Source organism: Xiphophorus couchianus, chromosome 11 (genome assembly GCF_001444195.1).
Source record: "Xiphophorus couchianus chromosome 11, X_couchianus-1.0, whole genome shotgun sequence".
Taxonomy (NCBI): domain Eukaryota; kingdom Metazoa; phylum Chordata; class Actinopteri; order Cyprinodontiformes; family Poeciliidae; genus Xiphophorus; species Xiphophorus couchianus.
In genome coordinates, this window is record NC_040238.1 from 17530913 (window position 1) to 17552919 (window position 22007).

A 22007-nucleotide genomic window follows, 5' to 3' on the forward strand; every position below is an offset into this window, starting at 1 on the left:
TAAATCTAAAATCAATTTTTAAAAAGGTACTTAAAAGAAATGAAATACAGTACACACCAAAGGTTTGGACACACCTTCTAATTCAATGGGTTTTCTTTATTTTCATGACTATTTATAAGGCAAGAAATCCCACTTATTAACCTGACAGGTTGACCTATGAAGTGAAAACCATTTCAGGTGACGACCTCTTGAAGCTCATCAAGAAAATGCAGAGTGTGTGCAAAGCAGTAATCACAGCAAAAGGTTGCTACTTTGAAGAAACTAGAATATAAGGGGTATTTTCAGTTGTTTTACACTTTTTTGTTTAGTGCATATTTCCACATGTGTTATTCATAGTTTTGATGCCTTCAGTGTGAATCTACAATGTCAATAGTCATGAAAATAAAGGAAACTCATTGAATTAAAAGGTGTGTCCAAACGTTTGGTCTGTACTGTACATTAAAATGTTTTTTGTCAGTTTTATTTTGTTATTTATGTATTTTTTTAGTAGCATGTTTTCATTTATTTCTGTCTCTTCTTTTCTTATCAAGAAAACATGTGTTTTTCTGGGACCTTGTGTTTTGTTAGTTAGTTAGTTAGTTAGTTAGTTAGTTAGTTAGTGGTTTTCCCAGATTAAGATTTGCAAAAACCCTTATTCAGTTTTTACTGCTGTCACATAATCTAAGACGGAACATTTCACAATGCTTTTAGTTTGAGGACGTATGTTTAATTTTAAAAATGTTATGTTACCACCCCAGATGATGTGCAGAAAGCCTTGAAAAAGAAATACTGTTTTATTTTGTCACTTTTTAAAAGCCTGATAAGAGTCCAATAAAGTGCCAATGATTCTGCGGGGTGTCATTTGTTTTAGCTGTTTTAGCTGATGCTAGCAGCTCTGTGTTAGTTATGATCAGGGTGAATTCCAGATGTGGCCTGCAATCTTTAAATGAAGCAGTTTTCCTCTCATCTCTTCTTTTTAATATTCCCAAAGTGTTTCCTGGATTGCAGTCTTCCAATTATTTGAGATATATGTGTGTGTGGGCGTGCGCTCGCGTGTGTGTGTGTGTGTGAGAGAGAGAGCAAGCGAGCCCGTGGAGAGGGAGGGAGGGAGAACCGTGGAATGCTGTGACGTCATCAGCCAGTCACACACACAAAGACGAGGAGGACCCACAGGCTCTCTGACTCTCAGCTCAGTTAGCACACTGTGCTGTGGAGCGGCGGCTCTCTACATCCCACTGTGAGTACTTGAACAAATTCTACCCTTTCTGTTGTTCTATTACTCACTTTCCTCCCTCACATTTCCTGTTTCCCCCCTGGGTTTCCCCTCTAAATGCCCCCCTCCTCCTCTGCAGTGTGTAGCAGACAGCAGTCTGTATCCCACTAATGTGTCAGTTTGAGCAAAACCTTTCTTTCCCTCCAAGTGTTCTTACTGCTGGTGGAAGCCTTTGTTTAACTTATTATCGCAGAGAGCAGAGGAGCCAATTTCACTCCCACTGCTGGGAAGACTGGCCCACATGCTCCGAAGATATGGCCAACTTCTTCATGTCCAACAGCTGACCCCGAACATGCTAAAATGGAGCTGCTATCGTGCTTAGCTTGTGGGGAGACAAGAACATGGTTTAGTGGAAGAGATGCGTGTCGGGGAGGGGGAAGGAGTGAGGTCGGCAGCTGATGACAGAATCGCTCCCGTTCCTCTGGAATCTCCTCCCATTCTTGACATCAGCCTCTCTGTCGGAGCAGAAGCAGGCTTTGGGATCTTCCGTGTTCTTGAAGGGAAGAACAAGATAAAAACTGGTGTATAATTTTAGACCAAATGATTCCCAAAAAAATGTAAAATAAACAAAAAGGAGAAAGTGTGCAAGACAAAGTAGTCTTTCAAGAAATATATGTAGCATTGCATATCAAATTGAGGGAATAACATGATCTTCTATATGTTGTCTGTTTTTTCTCCATAGATTTTTCCCCCAAAGATGGCCTCCAAAAATCTGATGTCTTAGCAGGGCGGGGAGCCCAAAAAAGAAAGGAAACAGGGTTTCAAGTGTGTGTGTGACATTGTGAGAAAATATGCATGCGTTGTGATTCATAGAGAAAAGTTTGTGTGGGTTGTTGGTAGGCTAAAGAAGACAAAAAAATCTAACAGGATGAGACTATAAACTGTCACCTCCAGCAGTCGGCCCATGAGACCCTCTCTTTACTTCTCCCAGTTACATTAGATAAAAAAAAAAAATATATATATATATATATATATACCCCGCCGCCAAAATGCTGCAGCAAATTTTAAAGGACATGTACATCGACCCCGACGTTCTGGAAGCTCTGAACGAGGATCAGAAAAAGACGCTTTTCTTGAAGATGCGCGAGGAGCAGGTCCGACGCTGGAAAGAGCACGAGGAGAAGCTGGAGAGGGAGGGAGGCGCTGCCCAGTCGAAGGGGACAAAACCAAGAAACGGTAACCACGCCGACCAGACACTGAAATGTTTGTGTTCAAAATAAGCTCGGAATCCTTTCTAATAACTTTCTCTCCTCGCCCCCCCTCACCCCAACACAGCACTGCATGTATACACCACGTGCTCTATCGCAAATCAAAAACATTTCTGTACAAACTCAGACATTCACTGTATAAACTGTAAATGCTAGAATCCCTGACCCAGTGATCGTTTTTTTTGTGATAATCGTTTCACATCTCTTGTTTTCATGTAGTTGACCAAATTCTGGCTGTGGTGAACATCTGTTCCAGCTCAGCACGATTGGACTTTATTCCCCTGTTTTGCTTCGGTTGTCGTCAGAAGCAACTTTTTTTTCCCATGTCACCCTATAGGTTTTCTTTTCTTATTGCATTAAGGTCAGAGGATTTGGCTGAGCTCTCCATCGTGTTAATCTTGTTGGTCTGGAACCAGAATGCTGTTTTCTCACTGGTGTGTTTGTGTTCATTGTTTTGTTGGAACACCCATTTCAAAGCTATTTCCTATTCAGCATAAGGCAGCATAACCTCTTTTTTAGTGTGATGTTTTCAAACTGAACGCCCGATCGCCAACATCTGATCGTAGTTTTGACACCACAGTATGAGAGACATGTCTGTACCAAGATACTTGGGACCCTGAGCTTAACAATACACATGGATTTTTCAGTGTAATAAGTGACATTGCTTTAAGTTCTTTAAAATGTTGCACCTTTCCTCTTCAAAACAAAGTGTTTTGGATTATTTTTTTTGCCTTGGATTTTGATGATCATCTTCTGTTTACACACAGGCGATAGCTCAGAAACCGTCATCCTTTTGGCTTTCCTTTGATCTGTTCAAATAGCACTTCTCTGTTTTCTTCCACATTGTTGTGTTTTCCGTTTTTAAAGCCGCTGAGATCATGTCAGCTGAGCAGCCCGTCAGTTTTAGCACTTCTTTGTGTGTTTCCATCTTTTCGAACAACTTTGTAATCCTCGTACGATGCTCAGGTGCTTGTAGAAGAATGCCCCATAAAAAGCTTATTGAACTCTTCCTGTCTTTATGCTCTCATATCGGCCTCCTGTTTGACCCCTCTTTGTTCACAGAATGAATGACTTCACCACACTATTATTTTTTTAACACATCCCCTTTCAATTATTGATTTTAATCACACAAAATAAGCATCTCTCCTGGTGTGGATTTTAAGTCTGTAGGTTTTCTGTTACTTTATTAACAGTCTGTAGGTTTTCTGTTACTAGTGAATTATTTGCAATTTATCAATCTGAATCTACCAAAAAATAAGCGGACGGCACGGGCTGCCGCTGTATTGAACACAGCTGTACTTTGATACGTCCTGTCTCTTTAAAGAAGAGGCTGCACAGCGGTGCAGTTTGTCACTCAAACCACCTGAGATCCTCATTCGAAATCCCTTCACTAAAGATGTTTGTGCAGTCTCCTGCAAAACGCCTGATAGGCTCACAGACCTCGAGAAGGGGATTGTGGAGACGTCTGTGCATTACCTGTGAAATGTTCCCTAAGCCGCTGGTTGTGCTGTTGCCGCTTTAGCTCATGTTCTCCATTCTTTAAGCAGCTGTTTGCAAACATACTCAGAGCTGAAGCAGAAAGCACGATGAATACCTCAGGGCCATAAACAAGTTCCCCCCTGATTAATGATGAATAAACTAATGTTAGCATTTCACTCACAGATGTTCCCACTCTGAAAAGCTGTAAATACGCCGCAGTGAGTGTTTTACGGCAAATAAAAATGTCTAAAAGGTCAGCATAGGTCTGACATGAATGCCATTCATAAGTATTCAGTGTGTTGCAGAAGTATTCACACCCCTGGAAACCTTTTCACTTGTTGCAACTGTAAACCTTCAAGCATTTTATGCAGATTTTATGTGATAGACCAACACAAAACGATGTAGCATTGTGAAGGGCAAAGAAAGGACTGAGTGGTTTTAAAAAATTCCCTACTACAAAACTATAAATTGTTTGTTTTCAAGTATTAGGATGCCCTTTGTAAGTCTTTTGGGGTAGATTTGTTTATGCAAAACCAGAGACTGAACATTTTTTCCATTCTTATTCGTAAAATAGCTCAAACCTTTGAGCTATTTTACGAAGAAGTCAGATTAGATGAAAAGCATCTTGTTAAGTTCATAAGTACTGCCAGAGATTTAATCTCCTAACTTTATCATTGAGCTATCTGCCATGTTCCTTGGTCATCATGATACTGTTTGTTCACTAATGGTCTCTAAGAAACATCAGTAGTCAACTGAATTTATGCTGAGATTAAATTACTCCCTGTGGACAACCATAAGCAGCTGGTAAACTGGATTTTACTGTTTTTAACAGTGTATCAGATGATGAAACACTTTTTAGATTTTTAATCATAAAAGTTTTGAAATTCATGTTTATATGTTTTATTTTTCTGTTTTACAACTGTGCCCTACTTTAATTTTTGTCTATTAGACAAAAAAAAAATCCCAATAAGGTACATCAGGGTTTGTGGTCGTTACGTGAAAAATTGTGAAAAATTTAAAAGGGTATAAAAATCTTTGCCAGGCACTGTGCATTTTATTTCCAGGTTGTTTTGTGATGGGTCATTTAACAACACATTCCAAAATGCACGGTTTTGTGTAGAACCAAGCAGGAAGCAGATGCTTGATGAAAATACTGGGAGGAAAAAAAAAAATAGAAATCTCAGCAGAGGGGAAATTACTCATGGATTTCAAATAGTATCCTTGTTTATCAGGCGCAACCGTTGGAGTTAACAGACTGAAACAGTCAACAACTGAACAGCCAGGAACTCAGGACGCTGCTCTGCAGAATGTGGTCAGTCCACATTTTGTCTCGTTTGTCCTTGTCGGGAGCGATAATGCGAGAAAGTGTTGTGTAATAACCCGGACACAGCAAAACGCTCTTTTAGGCTATTTTCACAAGAGAAAATCACAAAATGACAGCACGACCTACAGTCACTTAAAAGCACATCGCGGTGTGTGAATGAACCTTTCTGTCTTCTCGCTGATCACAAGGATCTTCCTATAAACTGCCGCTCAGAGTGAAGGAACAGTGGCCTTTCTTTGTCTTTAATGGCTGATGCAGCTGTCCTTTGCAGCCTCGCAACGGAGACTGCAAGCTGAGAACTCGCAGTGGCAACGCTTCCATGCGCCTCGTTTTCCCTTTTCCGTTTTTCCTTTAGAGGAAACAGTGGCTGTTGTGCTGCTGTGGGGGGGAGAAATAGGAAGTGAGTCAAGACTAAATCCTTCAAACAATTAGCAAACAGGAAGTATGCTGCAAACATATGTTTAACTATCTAAGTAGATGGAAAAGTTCTTTTTTTTATTTTTTTGTTCACAGAATAAAGTTTGATGTTTCTCTTATTGACACCGTGAGCTCATGTTTAACCCTGAGGCTTTTCTGATTATGTGGTTAACCTGACTTTTATGCTAAATCCTATTAACACCTTCAGTATGACTCCATTCTACTCTATTTTTGTGTTCATGCAGACAGACTGCTGACACACAAAAAAATGTATCCGGAACAATTTAGAAAATTCCAGGAAAGACTGGAGAACATTCAGCACATTCCCCAGATAAAAAAAAAAATCATCTTATTAAATTCTGCTTATTGTTATTAGAAATGAGAAGCCGACACATGAAATGAATCCGGTGTGCACCTGATGCATCACCTTTGTTTGTGAACGCCGTGTTTTCGCTGTGATCCTGGTATGCTGGGTAGGAATGCGATCGACAGGGCAGACTGGTGCAACCAGCTCACCATGAATGTATGTTTTCACCCAACAAGCTCTCGCCCTCGGATTGTGTTGGCTGTGCTATCTGAATAAATTGACTTCTCAGCTCCCACAGTCACATGGCAGTGACACATGTTTGTTCAGATACAAGTGTCCACGTGCCTTTGTGCTGCTAAATCACACAAAGACAACTGGAGATGCCGGTTATCTATCAGTGCGTCTTGGGTTAAGAAGATGGATATTCAGCTTTTAAGTACTGGTCAGAAGTGATGATGGGAGGAAAACCAGTGTGGCCGGGTTTTTTCCCCCGGCTTCCTGATCTGTTTACATAGTACATAAACCTTCTGTGAGCTGAATCAGTCCTACAGTTGCCGCGCTGAAGCAAACGTCTGTTGATCATATCTTCCATTCCCAGCAGCCGTTTAAACAGAGATTCACATCAGATACACTGTTGATAGGTTTGCAGTGTTTCTCAAACAACCAGCTGAGCAGTAGCCAATCAGATGAGGCCAAGTGTTTGCGCAGGCATTCATCTGCAATGAGTAGATGGGAAATCTGCAAAGATTTTACTAACGACAAGAAGAAAAGAAGTCATGAAAGGCATGGGACAGTCTAGAATTGGCTGTAGTAATTTTCAGTTTTGAAAAAAAGTTTGAAAACAAGATCATGTCCAACGTTGCTCCCTTTCTTTCTGATTTGCTCCGGTTACTCCGTCACCTCATTAAACTGACTTAAAGCTGTAGGAGATGTATGATGGGAAATTAAATCAGGCTTAAAGCTGTAATTCTCTGTAACCTTGATAAATCAGAAACCAACTCTTGCTAAACCCAGTCTAGCCCATCAGAAGTAAGGACGAATTTAAAGCTCCGAGAAACTCTCTGCTCCAAAACATGAATGATGAAAGAATATTCTTGGATTTTTGTCAGATACAGATAAACTCACTATAAAATTTATGCAACATTAGGGAGAGTTATTGATTGAAAAGTCAATATATCCTCAATGTTAAACGTAAAACTAGTCATATTCAGATTTCTGCCTTCCAATCAGATTAGATCTTCAGAAATACCAGACAGATCAAGGATTTTATTTTAATAAATGATACAAAAATGTAATAACTGATTTTACAAGCCAAGATAGAAAGAAAGACTAAATTTGAACTATATTTGAGTGTCATAAATCAGTCAAGAAATGAATAATGCTGGACGGCTTGATTCAGAATGGTTGAGCAGATATCACATTCCTAAAAACCAGACATTTCAGCTTTTTAAAATAATTTTCTGGTCTGAACCATCCTCTCTGCAGCACAGACCTGTCATTTGTTTACCCTCCTAACTGACAGGTTGTCTGAATTGTGTAGAAAACAAACCCAATAAAAAATAAGAAATAGCAACGACACTGATGTTTGTCGCTGGGTGGTTTTGAGAAAAACTTTATTTTTAAAATAAATTGAGGTGATTGATAAATTTAGCTTTCAGTAAGTCGTCTGTCTTTTAACTCTTATATTAAACTATGATGGAATTGATTCAAAAACTAGCTTTAGTTACATTTAACAAGTAGTAATTTTTTGGGAATAGAGTTGTATAACTGTTTTTTTTATTTTTTATTTTACAGCCAACAGTAAGAGTGTGAGCTGGCTGCTCGGCCGGGATGGAGACGTTTCAGTCCTTGTAATCGGAGAAGTGGATGAGCTGACCTCCAAATTCATCAACTCTGCAGCCGTAGACAAGAAGTCACCACCAAGTCTTCAGAACAGCACGCAGTAATTACTTCTCATTAATAAAACTGATTTTCTACATGACAGGCAGTGAACAACTCAGAAAATTAAAACCACATCAGTGTTTTTTCCTGTTTTAAATTAGAATGTGATGTTTATACTTTACAGCCACCAAACTACCTTGAAGAGCATCATGGTCACACAAGAGGTCAAAAGTGAGTGTCAGCACATCCCTCAGAAAACACAAGCAGAAGTCTCCTTGAACTTAAAGGTGGGTTACTCTTAGAAAACCTTATTAATGACTTAAACGTTGGAGACAGAGAGGAAAAAGAAATTCAGATATTTTTGTTTCCCTTCATTCTTTGTGTGATTATACCATAATTCACTCCTTGTACAAATGTTAGCATATCATTGTTAACACATGGAAAAAGCTGCTTAAGTAAAAAAGAAATCGATTTTAATAAGATTTTCTTGACTACTCCCATTGTTTCATCCTCTTACTTGGATTTATGTCAATCAGTAAAGCTTTTTAGCATAGCTTTTGAAAAACTAGTTTCCTTTTTAAGTCTTTATTTTAAAGTTATTTTCATGCACTAGTGAATGCAGGTATTTTTTGTACAGCTCATTTAGGAATATTTGTAAAAGTTTGAAAAGGCATGCTAAAAATTTTGATTTGTTGATTTCTAAAATGCAAATTTTCTGAGAATAGAAGTAAATTACAAGAAGAAATTATTAAAACAAGCTATTAAAATTATTAAAGCTTTAAGACACGCACTGATATAATTCTCTGACACAAACATCGTCTGCAGGAATCTTAAACTAACATTTTATTTGTAGGAATGTTACCCTACATGTTTGATATCAATTTTGATTTGGAAGTGATTCATTTTGACAGCAAAGAATGTAGTTAAAGCCGACTAGAAATTAGTCTGTAGCTTCATTATGTTACAACAATCTGCCAAACAGGAAGTGATCATAAATGTTGCTGCGCTTCCTTCTGAAAGTACGTGACCAAATAACATATTTTATTGGGAAGAACATTTTAGACCAGGTGACTTAGAAAACTCGCTAAAAAGAGAAAGGTTTTAGACAAGACAAAACTCAGCCTTTGTGAATACTGTACGTCAGGCTGCCACGTCTGGACTCTGCAGTTTTTCTCCGTTCCTTACACAACAGCTCATCGTCTGTCAGATTTCCCAGGCAGCTTAAACGACTCTTTTCAAGTACAACCACTTATTCTTGATTAGTTGTCATTCCTGGCTTTGATTTGGACACTCCAAAGCCTTCACTTTGTTATCTTTGAACTTTTTTTTTTAATGAAATCTCCTTTCAAGCTGTAGTTATGTTTCATACTGAGGTAGATTGTCCTTGTGAATTTTAGACATTTTATACATTTCTCCACCTTCATAGGTTTTCCAGAATCTGCTGCAGGGAAGCATCTTTAGAACATGATGCTGCCACCAACTTGTTTCACAGGGGAGACAGAGTGTTTCTGCCGATGTACAATGCTATTACCAAACATGATGTCTCTCTGGAGTTTTCTATCTGTTTCAAATATATTTACTTTTGGCATTTTTATAAAGTATTTACTTCCTTACAGATTTTCTCATTTTCTTAACAACCTTAGAAGTTTTAGATGATGACAACATTTTAAACTCAAAGATAATCTGAGCAAATATGCAGAGTTCTTTGAAATGGGATCTTGTGCTCACACCCTAAAATGCCAAGATCAACCATTGTAGATAAATTAGTCCCAGAAGACCAGCTGTATGTTTCATTTCTGGGGTAGTTGTATTTTAGTAGTTTTTTTTTTAAAAATAATAGTAACTGGGCACCTTCTTTCCCCACATTGGTGTGTTGTCATGGCAACCTTGCACACACTGAGCTGCAGTGATCCAGGTCTCATCTGAGCATCTCACGCCGTGTCTGGTTTTCACACATCATTGCTCCCAATGCTTCACGTCGTTTTCAGAACTTTTTAGTTTTGCTCTATTCTTCTTCCAACATCTTCCGTGTTCACTCTGCAAATATAGATCAGAATACCGCCTCACATTTAAAGTGCAACCTTTTACATCAACTAACAACGCTCCTTTCTCTCCCAACAGGAGAAACGTGAGGAAACCAGCACTTTACGCCCTCTGCCGGTAAGTTGGAGCAACTGCATTCAGTCTTTGTTCCATCGGCTCTCACTCCTGTAGTGCCCTGGTTAAGCCCACAGGTGTCAGGTGGAAAGCATTCACTTTCAGCAGCAACTGAGGGCCCATTGTTAAACTGCTTTGAATTTTTCTCAGATTCTTATACTTTTCCTGTTTCATTTTCCGCAATGTGTAATTAGACTCAGACATTGTGTGAGGGAGCATCTTGTTTTAAATGTTTAAGTGCACTGGTCTTTGTAATAAACAGATGATTTACTGTGCAGCAATCCTTTTATTCACAGGTCCCCTTCCTCTGGAGCAGGAAATGTCTGTCAGGGCCAGTTGTCCCTTTGCTCCCTGCCTCTTTCCAGATCGTCTTTCTCTCCGCATTCCCTCTTCTCTGTACTCCGTCCGATCTAACCCCCCCCCACCCTTCATCGCTCACTCTGGGGTAGTTGGGGCAGTTGTATTCAACTGTCCTCCCACAGGCTGCATTATCTTTCCAGACTCGTCTTGTCGGGGGACTGTGCTTCCTATCTCTGCTCGCTTTCTTTCTGTTTCTGTGTTTATGAGTGTGCAAATGATGTGTGTGCGTGTGTGTAGGTATGTGTGAGGGGGTTGACATGAGACAGGATTTCAGGACTGCCCCAGAACAGATGGTTGATGAACTTGATCAGGGAATTAAAACGCCAGAGAAGGAGAATGCGTCAGTCGCAGATGGATGGGATTGTGGAACAGTCCCTTGAGATTTGGGCGAGCGAGTTTGTTCTGCGTTCTTTTTTTTTCCTTTTCATTCCCCTCTTTGCCACAAAAGAAACGTCTGTACCTCGAGTCCACAAAGTCTGGGCCAGCCTCCTCATATTACATCTCAAATTAAAATGTCATCAAAAAGTTAATTTCAGTTATTCAGTTCAGTCATATAGATCCAATTATATAGATTGTGTATAGAATCTCTGTTTAATTTCTATAATTATGGCTTACAGCTGAAAAGACACCAACATTTAGTTTCTCAGAAAATGTGAATTATATCTAAAAACATCAGAATAGCTTTTCACCATCACATAGAGTCCTGGACTGTATTTTTCATTTCAGGTTTTTCATTTGATACATTTTTTATTGTATTTGTTTATATAGTATTATCTACACTGAAACAAAATAACACAAAATCTTACAAAGTAATGAAAATTACTTTGGTCCAGTAATTTTGGTCCAGTTTCTAGCACAAATATCTCAGTAAACTTGAAATAAGACAAAACTAACTTACAAGTAACTTATCAGCAAGATATAGGAGCTTGTTTTAAGTAAAAAGTACTGGTTCTTTTGACAGATAATTTCACTTATAACAAGACTTTTTCCCATGTTACAAGTAAAATAATCTTCCAATCGGACTAGTACTTCATTTTATTTATTTTTTTTACCAATATTAAGGAAGTATTGACTCAAAACAAGCTCCTACATCTTGCTGATAACTTACTTGTAAGTTAGTTTTGTCTCATTTCAAGCATACTAAGATATTTGCGCTAGAAACTGGACCAAAATTACTTGGTAAGATTTTGTGTTTTTACAGTGTGATGACTATTTTAATGGATATTTCAACTGATAATTGCTTTTTGTGCCTTTTTGTACCTTGATGTGGTCATTGTTGCTAATACGACAGTAAACTTGCTAAGTAATAACTGAGTCTGGTTTGACTGTAGAGTCCTGAAGGCCACTAATAAAGCAACCTGAACATTCTGAACACTTCAGCAGAGAGGCTCATTGTCTCCAGAGCGCACTGCACTGATGTAGTAATTTATTTATGTCAGTCTTTTTGTTATTTTAAGTTATTGACAGATGACGATCTCTGCTGATCCCCTCTTCTTTACGAAGTTTGGTCAGTGTGACAACCCTTTACCAAATCCTGAAATTCAATGTGTTTCTTATAAATAAAGTGGTTTGTTTCTGGAAGGAGGAAGGAGCTTGGTTTTCTGCAGCTCATTTCATGAGGGACGGCTGTCTCATTCTGTAGGCGGAGAGCTGTTGATTAAGAAGGCGTAAGACTGGGGAGGAAGATTAGCAAGTCTGCTTGATTTTCAAGTCGCCTTATAATTTTCTCCCCTCACATCCGCAAACTCCGAGTCACTGGTCATAGCCGTGTCTGTGTGTGCGCTTCGGTACACACAGAGCTGTCATTGGATAGCTGTAATTTAGTGAATCATTGATCCCGTGATTTAATTGCGCATGACAGTATTTCCACTGCATGTGATTTGGTTGTCAACACTGATCTTCCTCTCTGGTCCTCTTTGTGTCACTCCTGGCTCTGCAGCTCCAGGAACAGGCGTCCGGTCCGACGGAGGTGAAGCCCGTCTCCCAGGCGCCCCTGAGCTCCAGGCCACCCACGAGAAGCAACGCCATCATCGTCAGACCGGCTTTTTCAAACCCCATGCCGGGCTGCATCAACGCCAGGGCCGACCTCGGAAATCTCAGACTGGCATCCTCTACGCCATCCTCCAGCAGCGCTGTCCAATTAGAGTCCGCATCAGCATCCACCGCTAAAGGCAGCGTGTGCTCTGAGAAGCCCCAGAAGGCCCAAGATTCACAGGCTGGGAAAGGTGAGTGAGCATGCGGCGCCACAGATAAAGGTAAATGTTGGGTCAGATGTCAAAATCAATTTAGGGAGTGATTGTTGTAAGCCTGAATGTGGATGACTTGCACACTTGCTGGAGCATATCCTGGTTTACTCTCAGATGATGCACACAAAAAAAGACACAGAAAACCTTCCATCATTAATAATCCTTCCTGTATGTCACTTATTATAGGCTCACACATAGATAGAAAAGAAAATTAAACATTGGCAATGAAACAGTCGTCAACATATTGAAGATAACGTACAGTTCCTTACAAATGCATTGACACCCTCCTAACTGATCCATATTTTATGGTCTCAATCTGTTCTATTGCATTTTTATTTGACAGAACACAAAGTGGAGAAAACTTGTGACGATATAGGGAAATGTGTTTCATTGTCCCCGAGTAGATATTTCACAGAATTGACTTTTACTACAATCCCAGCTACAGTGGTATGTTTGTACCAGCCTTGCACATCTGGAGTCAGAAATTTTCAGTCATTCTTGTATGTAAAGCAGCTCAAACTCACTCAGGTTGGATGGAGAGCATCAGTGTTTTCAGTTACTCAATTGGGTGTGTAGGCCTGGAATTTGACTAGACCATTCTAACAACTTACAAATCTGCTTTGATCCCACTGGATCTCTGGCTGTATGGGTTATGCCTCTGGGAGGTATACTTTCATCTCTCATCTTTGTAGCTTCAAACAGGTTTCCTTCCAGTATTTTTCTGCATTTACCTCCATCCCTCTTTTCCATCAACTTTGAAAAGCTTTCCTGTTTCTACTGAACACAAGCATCCTCAGGACGTCTTACGGATTCCCGTCAACAGTAGTTTTCTTCAGTCCACTTTTCCTGATTTTTAAAAAGTATGTATCAATTTGCATTTCAGCTATGTGCTACTTTATGTCAGGTGTATGAAGTACATTGAGGGTTGTGACGTGACAAAATGTAGAAGGATTGAAGCCATATGTGTATCTATGCAAGTCGCTGTATATGAGAATCCTCATCAGAATATCTGCATAGCGCATAAGAAAAACAATGGCTGCCGAGAGCTGAGGAGAAACAGCCTGAGCAAAGTTCACACTAGAAACGGATTTCTGTGCTGCAGTAAGGCGGAGCGATTTATTTCTCTGAGCCCTGAGCGCTCGCCAAACAGTGCCTCAGCCTGCTGGAATCCGCATGGACTGGCAAAGAACCAGGGGCCTGCCAAGAGAAGGAGGAGGGGGGCAAAATGAGTCTGCGATTTGGCCCTTGCTACACACCTGTATGTTTGGTTGCATCCCCAGTGTTTTATTTTGGGAAAATATTGATGAGATGCAGCCCAAAAAACAAAAATGTAAAGTTTATGGTCATTTAATGTGTCAACATAAAGCTGTAATTTGACTTTATTCTTTAATGGATTAAAATAAGGGAAACCATTTTTGTTTAGGATGACATTTTTTAGAGATAAAAACCCCATAACAAAATAAAAACTTTCAACTCTGTTTAATCCATTTTGAATCTAAAAATCCTTTCCAGATAAAAAGACAGAATTTGAATTTCTTCCTGAAAGATATTTTAAATATTGCAGGAACTTTTTACAGACAATTCAATCATTTTTTATTACAACCCATTATTCACGTTCAGGATCTGACAACTATTCAGCCTCAATTGACCCAAATTTCCAAAAACATTTGTTGTGTGAGGGTGAAGTTAGCACCACCTAGTGGAGAATTGTGATATTAGCGAAGGGAAGCTGAGCTGGGGAAAGTGTCTCATTCCCACAGCGTCCCTCTGCTGGAAAAATCCTCTTCCTGCAACACCTTCCTTTCCATATCCTGCTGCACCTCATTGTCCAAATCCGTCTCAGACTACACAGCTGGGAAGTGACACAGAAGTTTGATCACAATGCATTGATTTAATTTTTCTTTACAAAATGTTGCAAAAAATAAAATAAATTAAAAATAAATAAATAAATAAGAACATTTGAATATTTCTGTGTGTATATGCTTCTGTGGGGAGAAAAAAATACAAGCAGCCTTTGTACATTATTTTGCCTCATCTTTTTAGCATTTTGCTAAAACCGACAACAACAAAAACTGAAATAGTTTTTTTTTTTGTTACTTGATCCTGGTGAGTCTCTGTGGACTCTGAAGAGTTAAAAACTATTGTTTGCTCATCACATTGTCCTCCAGATGAAAATTTGGTCTCAATCACTTTGCTCAAATAAGCCAGTTTATAGAAGGATATGAAGTGTTTTTTTTTTTCTTTTTCTTTTTAAAAAGGAGCGGTTCTACACAAGAATTAAAAGATGCAAATTGGAAAGAAAGCAAAGAGGATGTTTTGCATGTGGTTAGGGGTTGGTAATTCGAGGACAGCGTGTAACACAGATTTAAGGAGAGACGGCAGTTTGAAGGAACAGCTGTTGTGGTGGGCGGGTGAGTTTCTAGTGGTCTGTAACCGTCCTGAATGAACGGATCGTGACTCTGGACGACGGTTTGACCTTGACAATTGCAGGAAGCTCGTTCCTCTGGGAGGACGAGGCGAACTGAGCCTCAGTTGTTTTCGTTTGAATGGAAGTACTGACAAGCATTCCCGTCAGCACGGAGAGGAGACACCTACAGACCTAACAGCGACATGGCTGACTGTTGTGTTAACATGGACTGAGAGGAACTGGACTAAAGGTGCTTTAAGTTAAGCAACAATATTTTAACATTGTGTAAAATAAAGGAAAAGACAAGAAAATAACTGACTACTAAACATTACATTTACAAATTAGGAAAGAGTGTAAAAGCAATTGCGTGGTCATACCTCAGTTATACAATTTTAGTAAAATAATACAAATGAGGAAACCATTAAATGGGGAGCAAGGGAGTGGAAAAACATGTATTTTTTCAAATATCAAAAAAGAATATTGTGTCTGCTTTCAGATGTTCTTGCCTGGCCTTTAATGTGCTGCCCAAATGTCAGGGAAGCCTCTGCACCCTCAGTTCCTGAACTGGACCGAAGTTGTGAAACCCTGAGTGTCTCACTGATGTAATGGCACAAATGGTGCAGAACATCAAATACCTACTCATTGTAATCAGTTGGAAACCGCAATACTCTCGCCCTAATGAATCCAAAAGAAGCAACACACTTTTTTTTTTCCGTTCACATGACCTATTTAACACATAATAGAACATGTGAGTGCTGACTGTTCCAGGAAATTAGTAGGAAAACAAATGCCATCACTGAATAGCTCTGTCTTTTGCTGTTTTTTTTTTCTTTCTTTTTGTTCCTGCACAGATGTGTCAAGTTTAATCTGATTCAGTGAATTCAGGGCTATTTGATGCTGCTTTAAAGGCATTTAGTGCTCTGGAAACAAGTGTGTCAGTTTGATCTGAAGTTAAACTAAGATTTGCAGTTTATGTAGCGTGTGCGCTTTGAGAATAGCACCATGAGCGATTTTTCAGCACCCATACATTTGCGAGAGCGTTTGCGTTTCAAAGCTACTCCCACTCAGTCCGCTGGCTTCCCTCTCCTCTGTCTTCACCTTCAGAGGAAAGGACAGGCATTCCAGCGCCGCTTCCCAACTCTAGCCCTGGGTGACGCTCAGCCAGAGCCGATAAGTGACAGGGGCCCCAGCCCCCCACACAGGAGCCAACGCTTCCACACGCACACACACGCCTACACCTACACTTCTCCTCCTCTCCTCCTCCTCTCCCCTGCCCTTCAGTCCACAGATGTGCTGCTCAGGAATTCTGCCCTATGCCCCGCTCCTGCCCACATCCCGCCCCCCCCCCAACCCCACCCATCCGCCCCACACAGCTCCTCCTCTTTTCCGGCCAGAGACGCCGAGATCTTTAAAGAGATAGACTGGCGTTTAATTTATTTATTTTTTGCTAGCTTACTCATCTTCCTCGTGTTCCCTGTGCTTCCCACATGCTGTCCCGGAAGGTGCTGAGCAACACTTAAAAGCTCAAGCAGAAGATAAATTTCTGCTGATAACTAATTTAATGCTTATTACATCGATGGGAGTATTTACAGGATTTACAGGGAGCCTCAAACACAGTTTCTGTGAGCAGAGATCAGGGAGCAGCTGCCCAGGAGGGTTTCAGGCAGGAAGGCGTGGAGTTTAAGCATTTTCTGGGTGTGTTGGGACAGGTTAGTCAGGCTACCTGAGGGAAGGTGTTGGTCTTTTGCCTTAGATTTTACAGTGAATGCCCACAACATCAGTCCTCCTTCTCTATTCTCCGTTTTTCTATCACTCCGTCTCTCCATTAAGCATTCTGCTCAGACCCGCGCCGAGTCTCCGAGCTCAGAAAACTGACCGCGGGTGTGTGCGTCGGCCTCCGCGTGCGTGCGGGGTGCGTGCCTCGATGTGTGTCGGCCTCAATTGCTGGAGCCTATCCAAGGTTTCCGTGGTGACCGCACAACACAACGAGACAATCAGAGGCAAGCCCACGCAGCGCGGCGAGAGGACATTAACACAGGAACCGTGGGGTCAGGGGGCAAAGGAAGGCAGGGCAGGACATGTGGGGAGGAAGATGAGGAGAAAGGTAGAGGGATGAAGTGTCACCACAGGGAGAGGGGCCAAAACCGAGGAAGAGGAGAGGGTAAACAACAATAAACAATAAAACCCCCTTAAAGGCTACTTCAGGTTTCCTCCCTTCATGCCTGCGAGACGTAAAGCGCCTTAAAGGTTTCCTGGCCCCCAGGTGTATCTGTCTGTGTTTTTGGGCTTTAACAACCACCTCTGTGCGTGTGCAGTGCCGGGGTATTAGTCAGAGATGGCGGCATGCATGACTGAATCCGTGAGCAGCAGGGGTGTGTGAATGTTTGTGTGCGAAAGAGCATGCACGGACCTGAACGATATGTGGCATGTGCGTCAGTGTGTGCATGTTTTCACTCTGCTGCGTGCGTGTGTCGGCGTGTGTGTGTGTGTGTGTGTGTGTGTGTGTAAGAAAGAAAGAGAGCGCTCGTGTGTCTTTCTGTAGCCACGCACTCGGGTACTCTCACATATCTCTGTCCCCCAGGGGACGACGCTAAAAATATGTGGCTCCTCAAGCCTTCTGGTGTCTGAGCAGCGTCTGTCTGCTCGCTCCTCCATTGCCGTCCCTGCGGCCCTCCCTCCCCTATCGTTCGTTACTCTCGTTCCCTCCATTCCCTCCATTCCTCCCTCAATTACAACCCTCTTCCAAAACATGGCACCGTGGCGAGCACGCACACACAAACTACGCCCAGCTGTGTCCCCGCTCCACTTCCAGCGAGGATGACCTCTGCTCACCCACGGCTGGATGGAGGGAAGCGAAGGAAAAGAGAAAAGATGGAAGAGAGAGAAGGAATATAGAGAGACGACATCTGGAGTAGGGGAATGGTAGCTGCTGTTGAGCTAGAATCTTACATTTGCGAAACTATCTAAAATTATAACTGTGTGTTTACTTTATTATTTGCTTTGTTTTTTTGATATACTGATGTGAGTGTTAAACCGATCCTGTGATTTTGTTTTTATTAATTCACTCAAACCCTAGATAAAAAGCCTTTATATAAATTTAGGTGGTTTTATTGACGTACCAATAATCTCGCACTGAATATTTTAGAAAAATCCACCCTTGAATTTGAGTACATTCTGGGGTGTGGGGAAAAAATGTTCATGTTAAGAAGTAATCGTTTTAACGATATTGCAGATGGCATGATTGTTGATACTCCTGTTGGTAACACTTTGTACCTTTTGAAAACAGAACTTAATGTTCTCAAGTATAATTTCACAAGGTTGGATCATACCAAGAGAGAGAGAGCGGGGTGGGGGGAACAGGAACCTTTGACCATTAACAATCTGTCTCGATGGTGTAGACTCCTGTTTGAAACAGGTTTGGTGCTGCTGATAGCTTTTCCAAATCAAGTTGCTACTCCAAATTATTCCACAAAATGTCAACTGGACATAATGCATTTCATATCAAAACAAAGACTAAGCGACCCAAGATTTTTATTGAAGCTCACTGCTTTTTTTTTTTTTTTAAAGTATTCAGAATGCTCTGTCTTCTATCAGGTTTGGAAGAGAAATTGGCCCACAGCATCATAGGTTCTCCCCCATACTTGCAAGTATTTATAATTTGTTTCATGCCACACTGATGTGGAAGGATTGGTACTGTTCTCATCTGTTGGAACACATGGTTCCAGTTAAAACCAAAGTTTAGTGAACTTTACATGTTTACATTTCTGACGGTAGAAACAGAAAAACTTTATTACCTCAATCCCAAACATTTTTGCAAGTAGATGGTATCTAATAAATATTTTTTTTCACCGCCATTCTCTCTGTGTGTAGTGAGGAGATGAACGTGGTTCCTTTCTTCACCTAATGGCCTTTGGCAAAGTGAAACTATCCTGGCAGCAAATGTTCTTCAATTAAAAATACTTATGTGGTTATTTTAGTGTTGGATTATTCTACCAAAAATAAAAACTGTTTAAAAGCTTTTCACACGGCTGTATAATATAATATATTGTTTTTGTTTTCCATTAATGTCAGATCTAATATTGCTTCTTGAAGAATCCAGAAGTATAACTGTTATTGGTTATATTGGGCTAATTTCTAAGCTATTCACTTGGAAGTTTTTTTTATTTTCTCTTTAATTGTCCATCCAAAAATCTTTGTTACTTTCTTTTCTTATTTCCTGCATGAATTTCAAATTTCTCATGTGTCATGATCCTGGGTATTACGTTATAAATTTAACCATTAATTTATTCCTAATTGTGTTTTTCTCCCATTTCTACTTTGCTGCTGTTGGTGTGGCTTTAAATGCTCATGTATATACCGTACCGGCTTTACCTTCCAGTCTGCCACCATCGCACGTTGGTTACGCATTTGGAAACCTCTGACCTGACACCTGTTGGGAGCTTCTTTGTGACACCTGAGAGCTTTTATTCTGATGCCGGTTTTTCTGACACTTTGCATAGCCTGAAGATTTGTTTTTTTTTCCCATTTGATTTTCTTTTAAGTACTTTTGATTGCCTTAGGTATGAATGTTGGTATTTAAACAAACTTGCATAGCCTTGCCTGAGTTTTATATCAAAATAATAGTTTGCACTAAAACTGTAGCTATAGCGTCTGGGAGACAGTCTCCATTATGGCAAAAAATATTGCGTGTTTTAATAATTCATGCAGGGGGGAACCGATTGCAGTTTTTTGGCCGATCACCAATCGTTTAAAAGCCTGACCTGCTGATTCAGATTTTGGCAAATACCAGTTTATTTATTTTTTCTTCGCTGACACTGTGACACAGTCGTTGGCAACAGTGGGGTGACTATTATTAACAGCACACGTGCAGACGTGACCTTGTGGGTGATTGTGTCAGTCGGCCCTCTCCCACGGAGGAGCAAAAGGGGGCAGGGAATGATTTTCAGACTTCAGTAGAGGTTGATCAGTTTGGTTTCACATGTAAGTTTTGGCCATTATTCCGAGCACCAAAAATGAAGGAAATCTCATCCGATCAGCTGACCAATTTATCGGTGTCATTACTGGCAATCTCATGCCAGGAATTTCAGGACTGCACTTAAGAGTAATCATCCTTTGTTAAAAGTGATCAAATCTTTTCTTTTGCAGATATTGGCGCATTGGGAAAGTTTCAGAGGGCTGACTCAGCAGAGGCCGGGAAAGCATTGACTGCAACAGCTTGCACAGGGCGCGGCCGGGTGGCTCATCTGATGAAAAACTTCAGTGTTGACAACCCGGGACTGGCCCCATCCCACGGCCTTAAGCCACCCCTTCCCACAAAGCCTGACCACTTGCGCCTAACAACCACACCCTCCGTCAGGTAATCCGTTAACAACAATAGACGCCCTCTCACCCGGGTCCTAGAGTCCTTCTGCTTGAATTACTGCCACACAAGATGATGTAAGAAACCAAATGATCTCTGTTGCTCTGTTTCCAAAGCCTAAACAGGCAAAGGTTTAAATGTAAAGATTTATTTTAATATCAAATGCTGCAGTACTGTAAATGGTCTTTGTGGGAAAGAAATTCCAAAAACATTTGATTGTATTTGAATATTATGTTTTGAAAGTGGCAATTCTTTTACCTATTCCAAAAAAAATCAACGATTTTTCAAAAGATTTTTCTTGGATGCTTTCCACTTTGTATGATGAGGAGCGATATTTACAGTTTAACTTAATTAACACAATATAATGTCGCCGATTGCGTAATGTGTTTTGATCAATTTATGACATTTTCATTTTCTCCTAGCCACAAACACAAAGGCGGTGGTATTTTCCTCTTGGTTTATGTCTGTTTCAACAAAAGAGAAGGCCTGGGAAGGTACGGAGGGGTGAAAGCAGGTACAGAAGGGTCCTCCCTCACCTTACCGTCTCCTCCCAGAGGATACTGTTGGCTTGTTTATTTGTCACACTGCAATGTATGTCTCCCTCCGCCACCTGGCAGGAGTCTCACTGCGACTTGTTGTGGACCAATGACAGTGCCAAACGCACACTCATCTGTCACTCCCAGTGGATCAAATCCTGGCAAGTTAGACAGTTGGTGCCAAATAATCCAGCTCTGTGCTCTGCTGTTCTTTTTGCCATGCCTATTTTTGAGATGTGATTGGTTGCCGTTGTTGTTTTTATCTTTTCTATATGGATGCACATTTTGTAATGGGGAATTTGATATTAGTACAATGCTGTTTTTAAATATGAGGTATGTCAAAATCTCTGATGTAAAGGTTGAAGGGTGCAGTTCAATAAATATAATGTTTAAATCACATTTTGTAATGTATGAGTTTGCTCTCTGTCTCCATATGCATTAACCAGTGCTAATATTTGTTTTATCAGACATATGTCTGATGAAGTTTTCACTTTGACTTGACGAAGCTTCTTGCATAATTAGCTGCATAAATAAAATCAAAAATATTTTCTGAACCTTTTAGGCATAGTTCAAAAATATCCAGTAAGTTCAGGTTGTTGTTTTGGCGAGACATTACCTTAATGTTAGCCTGCTTCAGTTGTGTGTTTGGGACGACCTGTTGCAGTCATGTGCAGTGAGGTCCGTGACAGATAATGTTCAAACATATAAAACCCAAAATAGTACCCTTTTATTTCAGTTTTGACCTTAATCAAATCACTTAGTTTCAAAAGTTTTTAATTCCAGGCTGTCCAACAGGACAAAAGATTCAAGGTTAATGTAGATGTTTTTAAAATTTACATGTTAGCAGTTTTTTTTTTTTATTAAAATTGAAAATAATGTATGATCTTGTGACAGACTGGCGACCTGTCCAGGATGTACCCCGTCTCTCGCCCGGAACGTCAGCTGGAGATTGTCACCAGCACCCCTCCCAAACCCACTAGGGAGAAGGGTGTTAGAAGATTGATGGATGGATGGATGATCTTACCTTTATTTGTATAGGAAGTCCATCTGCCTCCTGTTCTCCATGAATATTTT

The 22007-nt window shown here is 40.4% G+C and overlaps 1 protein-coding gene across 1 annotated transcript; it reads left to right on the forward strand.

The window, feature by feature from the left end:
- Window positions 1-1063: 1063 nt before the first annotated feature.
- LOC114153407 (SH2 domain-containing protein 4A) lies at window positions 1064-21332 on the forward strand. The gene is made up of 7 exons (XM_028031946.1): window positions 1064-1216; window positions 1935-2428; window positions 7782-7929; window positions 8053-8155; window positions 9990-10028; window positions 12325-12610; window positions 20184-21332. The coding sequence occupies exons 2-7, from the start codon at window positions 2242-2244 to the stop codon at window positions 20396-20398; spliced, it is 978 nt and encodes a 325-aa protein (XP_027887747.1). The 5' UTR covers window positions 1064-1216; window positions 1935-2241; the 3' UTR covers window positions 20399-21332.
- Window positions 21333-22007: the final 675 nt, after the last annotated feature.

Excerpts from the sequence above, each read along its gene's own strand:
- LOC114153407 (XM_028031946.1), top strand. The coding sequence starts at position 2,242 with ATGCTGCAGCAAATTTTAAAGGACATGTACATCGACCCCGACGTTCTG. Across the intron at positions 8,156-9,989 it reads AAGTCTCCTTGAACTTAAAG|GAGAAACGTGAGGAAACCAG; the intron begins GTGGGTTACTCT and ends CTCTCCCAACAG. Across the intron at positions 10,029-12,324 it reads GCACTTTACGCCCTCTGCCG|CTCCAGGAACAGGCGTCCGG; the intron begins GTAAGTTGGAGC and ends CTGGCTCTGCAG.